This window comes from Juglans regia, chromosome 7 (assembly GCF_001411555.2).
Source record: "Juglans regia cultivar Chandler chromosome 7, Walnut 2.0, whole genome shotgun sequence".
Taxonomy (NCBI): Eukaryota; Viridiplantae; Streptophyta; class Magnoliopsida; order Fagales; family Juglandaceae; genus Juglans; species Juglans regia.
Window position 1 is genome coordinate 2,697,741 of NC_049907.1, and position 10,445 is coordinate 2,708,185.

General features: G+C 32.8%; 1 protein-coding gene across 1 annotated transcript; it reads left to right on the top strand.

Moving 5' to 3' along the window:
- Positions 1–2,422: 2,422 nt before the first annotated feature.
- LOC118349016 (germin-like protein subfamily 1 member 17) lies at positions 2,423–3,423 on the top strand. The gene is made up of 2 exons (XM_035692151.1): positions 2,423–2,632; positions 2,744–3,423. Exons 1-2 carry the CDS (start codon positions 2,494–2,496, stop codon positions 3,277–3,279), a joined length of 675 nt encoding a protein of 224 aa, XP_035548044.1. The 5' UTR covers positions 2,423–2,493; the 3' UTR covers positions 3,280–3,423.
- The last annotated feature ends 7,022 nt before the right edge of the window (positions 3,424–10,445 follow it).

Consider the following 10,445-nt stretch of genomic DNA (forward strand, 5'->3'; position numbering starts at 1 on the left):
CCTGTTTGAAAACAAATTCGCAGCGAGTGAAACATCGCCGTCTAATATTATTTGGCAGCGATATAATATTCGCTGCTATATACCATGAAGAATATAGCGGCGATATAATTTTCGCCGTTATATTATTTGGCAGCGATATAATATTCGCTGCTATATACCATGAAGAATATAGCGGCGATATAATTTTCGCCGTGATATTGATATAGCAGCGATTATTAATCGCTGCATCATGAACAAATACGTCGCTTTTTCTATTGCGGCGATTTTGTGGAGTGGCTGGCAAATATATTTGGCAGCGGTATTTGGCATTTTTAGCGGCGAGTAGTAAACGCTGCTAATAATCTATCGCAGCGTTTAATGACAGAATCCTATTTTGAATTAGCGGCGATTATTTTGTGATCAGCAGCGAAAATAAATTCGCCGGTATATGTTTATATGGCAGCGAGTTTTGGTGTGCGTTGCAGTAGATCTAAAGTAGGGCGTTAATACCGGCGAAGTTCCAGCGATTAAAAAATCACTGGCATATATGTACGCCAGCGATTTGTTGTGTTTTGCCAGCGATTATGTATCGCTGGCAAAATTGTTGAACCATGTAGTGTTGGACGTACTGTCCTCTTTTTTTTTCTTTTTTTTTTTAAAAAAACCAACATAATTAATTCTAGTTGAAAAAAAAATATGATGATCATGTAGGTAATATTTTTATATAAAAATAATAATTTTTATTTTAAATTTTATCATATTATATATATCTTCGATTATTTTTAAAAATAGAATGATATATAATAAATATATAATATTTTACACTAAATAACTAAATAGATAGTATCTATTTCAAGTTAAATTAAAATGATCTAGCTATATATATAGTATTCCATGAAGAAGCTAGAAGAAGGGGCTTCGCTCATAGAGAGAGACGCGTGTACAAGAAACTTCAGGTTTTTTCAGTTTGGATGTGAATGGGTAAAACGATGGCTGCATGCAAAATGTAGAGATCAATAGAATCAATAATAGAAAAATATTGAGGTGATCATTAAGGCAGCAGATTAATATTATTTGAAATGCCTGCGTATGAGGACAGTACTACATGTACATGATTAGTCTATTTAGACCAAGCACGTCGGCATCGCATTAATGTTAATTATCGTATTCAAGCCAATAATGATGGAAGAATATCGAGGTACTGAGAAAGGCTCATTCTTAATTAGTACGTGAGCTTATAAAAAAATATTATATATCAAGGTGATCAGAAAGGCATGCAGCAGATCAATATTTTAAAGGCATATTTGGACGGACATTTAGACCAAGCTGATCAAAATTCACATTATTATCGTATTCACTTGTTAATTAATTTTTTATCACAAAAAATGGCTATATATATTTACTCTATTATAATAAGTGATTATCTAATTGTGAATAGTAATTTTTATTATTTTTCTGTTAATTTTTCTTATTTTTCTATTAAGTCTGTTAAATCATGTTTTACCAAAAAGTTCTTAAAATTCTTGATTATTTGACATGTAGCTTTATTCTAGAATTTAATGCAGGATCTTGTTTTACCAAAAGGTCATTAAGATCCTTGATCATTTAACGTTCAGTTCTCTTGTAAAATTTAATGAAAAATCATGTTTTACCAAGAGGCCCTTAATAGCCCCATGGCACACAAGAATTGACGTCTCTTTTTCATGTCATTTTTGTTCTGACAGTACACTCATTCTCCTTTCTTTTTGTTTTTAAATTAAAAAATTAATAATATTTTATTATTATATAGAGAGTAAATAGATAATTCAATATCGATGAAGACCAATACTCATATTTTGCTGAAGTTTAATTTTTTTTTAATTTTTAATTTTTTTCTTTCTCTAACCTTGTATTTTCTTTTTCCAGACAAATAAATAACGGACTTTTTCACTTTCATTTTTTATTTAAATCATTATATCAGGTACACTTCGAGGCTAACGCACCTAGAGTCATTCCCTAGTATGTATATATATATATATATATATATATAAATTAATTCTTTCCGAATATCTAAAAGGAATTCATGGGAAATTAGTTGTTGTGGTGGTGATCAGTTTGAGAGAGAGAGAGAGAGAGAGAGAGAGAGAGAGAGAGAGAGAGAGAGAGCTGGGTCAATGTAATACAGCTCAATATTTGTAGAATAATGAAAGTACTGCATGCACCGTTCCATTATTTGAAGAGGTCGAATTATTTGGTTGCATTTTCAATGTATGTGTGCGAGCAATAGTGGTTAAAGAATGTTTCCACCATCAAAGAAAAAATAATAATAATCGATAACCTTAGATTAATTAATTAAAGAGTAGTTGACAAGTATTACACGTTTATGGAAAAAACATGGACCAGTTCATGATCAGTAATTCCTCTCTATAAATAGAGATGTGACCATCCAACATTTCTCATTCCCTCCTCGCCAATATTAATTACTTACACAGATCAGTACTACAACGCAGAGATAAATCATATATAGCCTCAAATATGATGAACTCCAAGGTTGTTCCTAAGTACGCCCTTTTAACTGTGGCCCTGTTGGCTTTCGCTTGTTCCCTCGCCTTTGCCTACGACCCCAGTCCCCTGCAGGACTTTTGTGTTGCAATCGACAATCCTGCTTCTGCTGGTATGTACACATTATTATTGCTATATTATTTGATTGTATTTTCTGCATAATATCATGTGTATATATATAGTCATGATGATAACAAACATTTTCTTTCCTTTCTTTCTGCAGTATTTGTGAATGGAAAGTTTTGCAAGGACCCAAAGCTTGTCACTGCTGATGATTTCTTCCGCTCGGTGAACATTCCCGGAAACACCACAAATAAAGTGGGGTCGAACGTCACCGCTGTGACAGTGGAACAATTACCAGGCCTCAACACCCTAGGCATATCCTTGGCTCGCATCGACTTTGCACCACGTGGCTTAAATCCTCCCCACACCCACCCTCGCGCCACTGAGTTTCTTGTAGTCATAGAAGGTACTCTTCATGTTGGCTTTGTCACATCCAATGCAGATGGCAACCGCCTCTTCACCAAAGTTCTAAACAAGGGAGACGTCTTTGTGTTCCCAATTGGTCTCATTCACTTCCAGTTGAACGTGGGAAATACCAAGGCGGTTGCCTTTGCTGGTCTGAGCAGCCAAAATCCTGGAGTCATTACCATAGCCAATGCAGTCTTTGGATCCAATCCTCCCATCAATCAAGATGTTCTCACCAAGGCCTTCCAAGTGGACAAGAATCTGGTTAACTATCTTCAGCAACAATTCTAACTAATTGCCTAAACGAAAATCATAGATTTCAAGATATATTTGCAATAAACCATTAGATGGTGTGATTAAGTTTGTCAATGTTTCCCAGCTTGTAACCTCATTGAAATTATTTTATTGAAATAAAATTGTTGCTTATAATTTACAGTCACTTTGTTATAATCATCAACAGGTGTGATTGAACTTAATTGCATTTTGAATACGTCTCAGGAGTGATATCACTTGTAAGGGCCCCGGCCTTTTCTTCCCTTATCTTTCCGACCCCAAGGCAAAATATACAAAAATAAATAAATAATAACATAAATGAAAAATATATTACACATGATCGTAATTATTGGATAGGATTCAAATGAATTTATTTCTTGAAATGTATAAAATGCCTTGTCACGGTAATTCTTAGTCAATATTAGAGGAAAGGAAAATAAAAAAGACAACACATTTGCGAGTTTGTTTTTGGATTGTCCGAAGCAAAATTACAATATTAATTGAAGGAATCGAATTTGTATGGTATTTTCAATATCTGCGAGTACTTCTAGTAGTTAAGAATGGTTCTCCCCAGATTCGATAAACAAATTTATTAAAAGCTGATCAAGAATTTACCAGGTCTTACCTGCAGCTCCTTGCAAGGAAAGACAGAGACCGATTCATGAATAACTCCCCTACATAAATAGCTAGGCATGCTCCCATGCAACATTCTTCACCCCTCACCTAAAGCAAGAATATACGTACATAATGCTGATAGCCTCAAAGATCTTGTAACTGTGGTCCTGTTGGCTTTGGCTTTGGCTTTATGATCTGCCTCTGCCTATGATCCTAGTGCTCTCCCAAACTTTTGTATCGCAATCAAGTACGGTTCCAGTGCTAATTATTAGTACACATAGTTCTCTCTATTTTGGAAATAGTTTGAATTAGCATATGGATTGTGTTTGTTTTGGCATCACATGTTTGATTTCTACCAATATTATGGGCAGTGTATACCTATTGTGATAATAACATTTAACAGGCTTATCTTTCTGCTGTGCTTGTGAATGTGTAATTCTAAGGGGTGTGATCACCAATGGTATATCCCTTGGAATGACACCCTCTCCAGGGTAATGGTTCCCATGGGGGTGATGTTTAAGGAAGTGTAAAAAGACACAACCTTTTTCTTAATGTAAAAATGAGTGTGCTGGCATATTCTTGTGAAAAGTTTTGTTAAATTGTGTTGTAACAAGTGTTGAAGTGTGTTAAAGTGAAAATGGGTCAAAGTGAGCTCCAAATGGTTCGAGTAGAACTCATATAAAGAGTTCGCTCAACAGACACTTGACAAAGTGATCGAGCGGAACTCATACAGAGTGTTCGCTCAACAGGCGCTCGACGTGAAGCTCAATCAGTATCCCAAACAGAGAATTCGTTCAACACTCGCTCGACATGGAGCTCGAGTGGTAACCAAGACAGAGAGTTCTCTTAACCCTCAGTTGACAAGGAGCTCGAGTGACTTCTAAAGTAAATCATGCGCTCGACACATGCTCGACACGTAGCTTGAGCGAATGTTCATAATTGTCACTTAAACTAGGGTTTAAGCGCCGTATTCCTTGGTGAGTTGAAAAGGAAACTTATTTTTTATCCTAATGTGGGAGAAATTGAGCTAAAACAGAGCCTTTTCCAAGAGCACTTGAGAGATGCTCCCTTCCACATTCAAAGACAAATCTCTCTTGAAAAATACATCTCCATCTTATCACAGTCAAGATTAAACATAGATGAGTCCACCGGTGTGGACATGTTCATTGGCCGAAAGGTTTTCGGAGCTGCTGTTGATGCAGAAATCGAGAGGTTCTCGTGGGAAGTTATAGAAAGGTCAGAGTTCCGGCACTGCATACGTGTAGAGATTGGTGGGTCACTTGTGGTGTTGCAAGCCAAGTTTAACTACTACAAAGGTTTTGTGAGTGTTTCTAAATTAATTGTAACAAACTAAAGTTTCTATAGTGGATTTGAGGTGGTGACTTACACCCAGAGTGGTTTTAGATTTTGAAGACGTTCTTCAAATGAGTTTCCACTTCGTGACCAAATCTCTGTGTTGATTATTTGTGTGTTTTGTTCCATTGATTAATTGATTGTCTAACAATATTTTTGAATAGACAATCAAAATTGAATTACACCTATTCACCTCACTCTAGGTGTTGTGTTGGATAGAACCGTTGCCTTTTCAATTGGTATTAGAGAGGGTTCACTCCGCTAGGATTTATTTCCTGAGTGTGATCCTGCTTTAGTGATTAGAATGGATAGGTCTCAATCACTCACATCACCACCATATTTTTATGGTAACAACTATGCCTATTAGAAAGTTCAAATGAGAGATTTTCTTAAATCTATAAATGAAAGAGTGTGGGTATCTATGAGAAGAAATTTCTGGGCCTGAAAGGGCATATAACTTTTCTTAAGGCATATAACTTTTCTTCTAATCCATGAAAAGACCTTTTGTACATTAACAACACTAAAGCCATCAGAAAATGTAGAAAATGGGCTGGATGGAAGTGGGAGCAGTGAACCAAGTGAAGATAAATGGGAAGAACAAAATGCATAGGCAAAAGCTTTAATTTTGTATTGTATGAATGATTAGATCATTCCTCTCTTTGAAGACTATGAAACTGTTAGAGGCTAAGTATGGTTTAAGATCGGATACTTATATACAGTTATTATTGGATAAGTATAACCAAACTTGTATGAAAGAGAATGATGACATTGGCGATCATGTACTTCAAATGGAGTTGATCGCAAAAGAATTATATGATGCCGGTCATCCTCTCACTGATAAAATATAAGTTACAACCATACTAAATAGTCTTCCTTCATCTTGGAATCACATTGTTACTTCTTTAACACATAGTGAAAATGAAATGACAATGCTTCTAATACTTTTAGTACTAGAAGGAGAAAGGATGGAAATGACAAATAGAGATAGTGAATCATCCAATTTATTGATGGCTCAGAACAAACGTTTTACATATAACAAAATGAAGCCAAAATAGTTTAAGAAAAAAAAAACGGTTGAAAAAAAAACAAAGTAAACCATTTACTGGAAACTTAAGTGTGGAAAGAATGGGCATTACAAATCACAATGTCCAAATAAGAGAAAAGCACAAGAAAGTAAGAAAATTGTGATGACAGTCTCGAAAGTAATGCTAGTGTAACCAGCGTCAGATTCATGGTGGGTTGACTCTGCAGTAATTAGACATATATGCAGGAACAAATATATGTTTGTCAAACTTAAAGATTAACAAACAGGAGAGCACAAAGTGTATATGGGCAACAATACATACTACGATGTCTTGGGGTAAGGTACATGTAAATTTAAAGTGAATGATTCCTTTAGTTTACCTAATGATGTATTATATATATCTAATATTTGTAAGGATTTAGTATTAGTGCATGTACAAGATCAGAAAGGCTACACAGTTGAATTTAAGTTTAGAACCGTTTTAATAAGTAAGGATAATGTGTCAGTGAAAGGCGTGAAAAATCACGATATGTATGTAATGAATGCTGATATTAATAAAGTATATATTTCTAATTATTTGAATGTGTCTTTAGATTGTGCATATTTATGATATTTATGATTAGACCATATAAATAAAAATAAGATGATCATAATGTGTAAAAGTGGATTAATATGTCAAATAAACTCAGATAATTTTGATATATGTGAACCATGTATCAAAGGAAAAATATGTAGTTAATGTTTTTCAAAAAGTTGAAAATCTACAGATTTATTTGAAATTATAAATTCTGATGTTTGTGGACTTTTTAGAACTAAATCCATAGAGGAATGGAATACATTTTTACTTTCATTGATGACTATTAAAAATATGAGCATATCTGACACCCAGTTGAGTAGGGTCATTAAAGGTTTGAATAGTGATAGAGGAGGTGAGTTTGAAGCTTTGGATGATTTCTCCAAATTGAATAATATAAGACATATTTATACTATGCCATATAAACCTCAACAAAATGGCATTGCGGAAAGAAAAAATAAAACTCTATTGGATATGACGAGATCGATGATAGCAAATGCTAATCTACCAATAGATTTATGGGACGAAACATTATCGACTGTGGCTTATATATTAAATAGAGTTAAAAGCAAAACAAAACCTTTTACACCTTAAATAAACTCAAAGTGTAGGGTTTTAAGCCACAAGTGCTTATCCCAAGGCCACTAGGAGATAAACTGAAAAGTAAAACCTGGGAATGCATGTTTATTGAGTATGTAGAAAATAAAAGTGGATAGAGATTTTATAATTCTGAAAGAGGATTTATAGAAAGTAGGGATGTCGTTTTCTTGAAAAATAAAAATCTTATTACTCCAGTTGATCAGATAGATTTATTAAATGATTTAGAAAATCAATAGATTTTCACAAGTCTGAGAATGAAAATTATGATATTATTGAGATACAGAATAATAAAAATAAAAGAAAGTCATATGAAAATCAATCTTCAGGTATTGATATTGGAGATAGTGGGAGTAAAAGAACCAGACGACCATCAATATTATTTCAAGATCATTATGCATTAAATACCAGTTTGGAAAATTTTGAAAATGACCCTGAAATTTTCTCTGAGACAATCAATAGTATCGATTCAGATAAATGGCTTGAGGCCATGAAAGATGAAATAGAATCTATAAACAAAAATAATATTTGGGAGTTAACAAATCTTCCAAAAGATAGAAAAGCTATTGGCTGTAAATGAGTTCTTAGAAGAAAATTTAAAGTTGATGTAGTTTGGAAAGATATAAAGTAAGGTTAGTAGCCAAGGGATATACTCAATAACCAGGTGTAGACTTTGTTGATACTTATTTTCCTGTGGCGAAGTTCACATTCGTAAGGATCATGTCTATTGTTGTCAGGATGAATTTGGAATTACATCAGTTAAATGTAAAGACAACTTTTCTTAATGGTGAATTAAAAAATGATATCTTTATGCTTCAACTAGAGGGATTGCAAATTAAAGGACGGGAAGAGAAAATCTACAGTTTGAAGAAGTCACTGTATGAGCTTAAACAATCTTCAAGATAGTGGTACCTGAAGTTTCACAAGCCATTTTGGAAATAAGATATGAAATGAGTCTACTAGATCATTGTGTATACATATGGAAAAATGATAATAAATTAACATTATATGTTGATGATATATTACTGGCAAGTATTTGTCGAGATATTTTGAATGAAACAAAAGAATTCTTGAAATCTAAATTTGAAATAAAAGATATGGGCGAAACCGCGTATATTCTTAGTATAAGAATTTCTAGAGATAGAAATTCAAAATTATTATATTTAGATCAAGAAAAATATCTAGAAAAATACTTAAAAGATTTGGTATGGAAAATTATAAATCCTTAAGTACACATGTTTGCAAAAGTCATGCTTTAAATAAAAATATGTGCTAAAAGATGAGGAGAAAATAAACGAAATGCTTAATGTTTCTTATGCTCAAGCTATGCAAAAGTCACTTTGAATGGGTTACTGTTTATCTTACTATTCATCAAATTATACACACTTTTAAATATAAGGAGATATATATGCGCACACATATATAAAAGGTTAATTGGCATCCTAGTATAGTAAGGTCGGCAAAGACAGAAGCGTCAAATCGGCCAGACGACAGTAATTAATTAGTTCATATTTTATTATTATTATTATTATTTTCTGTTTGTGCTATTTATTTGATTCAGTGATTGCGCTGATCTCTAGAATGGGCTTTGTTACTTTGAAATTAGTGGTACTTGTGTAAAATCCTGTATGGTGTAAGATTTTCTAATTGATAAAAAAAAGCACGTTTGCCACATTTGTCAAATTGAAGAAAAAAATAAAGTGTAATTTCGAATATTAAAATAGTCTAATGTATAAGAATAAAATTATTATTTATTTATGTTCATCTTTAAAATGTATAGTAAAATTTCATCATTTATTTAATGATGAAAAATTAGTATTTTATAAATTAAAGTTGATTTTTAGTGTATGATATAATATTATTCTCTTAAAAATGTTCAGTAAAACTTTATCTTTTATTTAATGATGAAAAATTAGTATTTTATAAATTGAAGTTAATTTTAAGTGTATGATATAATATCTATATTTTAATTATCTATTTTATGTTAGTTTAAATCAATATTTAAACTTCTACTGTTAGATTAAATTTGAAGATTAAAGATGAAGTGTTGGAATTTAAAATCCAAAAACTAATATTTTTTCCCACTTTTCCTTTCTCCCTCTCTCTCATTCCCCATGCACGATTGTGGTATTACGTCGCACATTGGCATTCACACGAACGAACCCAAAAAGAAACAGAAAAACCAAACAAACATGCGAAGAAAAAAAAAAAAACCTTTAATGTTCATCGTTACTGTTGATAAATAGTAATAAAATATGCGAAAAAATTAAAAAAAAAACAATAAAAAAAAAAAGTCTTGTTACTGTCTATTACTGTTGATGAACAATAATTAACAGTAATATAGATAGATACTTTTAAGTTATAGGAAGATATATGGAGTATATATCTATGTATGTGGACTTGGAGTATTATATATACAAAACAAATGGGACAACATATATACAAAACGACGGTATCTTTAAAGTATTATTCAAACCCACGCACGTACGTAGTCGACGATTTTACACAAAATTCTGATCCTTCGTATGATCTATATATTTAAAGAGACGGTTCACATTGCCAGAGTTTACATCTAAGAAAAGAAAAGAAATTAAATAAATCTTTCTGAATATCTGAAAGGTGGAATTAATGGGAAACTTGTTGTAATTGCATATATACATGGTGGTAGTCATCATGGGTACATGCAGGGTCTATTTGAGAGAGAGAGAGAGAGAGAGAGAGAGAGAGAGCTGGGTCAATGTAAACATGCTCTTTTGTGGAATAATGGCACCGTTCCATTATTTGAAGGGGTCCAATTTGGTTGCATTTTCAATGTATATATATGTGTGCGAGTAGCACTAATGCTTAAAAGAATGTTTCACAGGCCCATTAAATAAAATAATAATCGATAACCTCAGAATTTTAAAGGGTTGACAAGTCTTGCACGTTTATATATGGTGAACACAAGGACCAGTTCACTTAATTTCTCTCTATAAATAGGGATGTGACCATCCAACATTTCTCATTCCCTCCCAAGCAATA

Coding starts and splice junctions, on each gene's coding strand:
- LOC118349016 (XM_035692151.1), top strand. CDS start 2,494: ATGATGAACTCCAAGGTTGTTCCTAAGTACGCCCTTTTAACTGTGGCC. Junction 2,633..2,743: donor CGACAATCCTGCTTCTGCTG/GTATGTACACAT, acceptor TTCTTTCTGCAG/TATTTGTGAATGGAAAGTTT.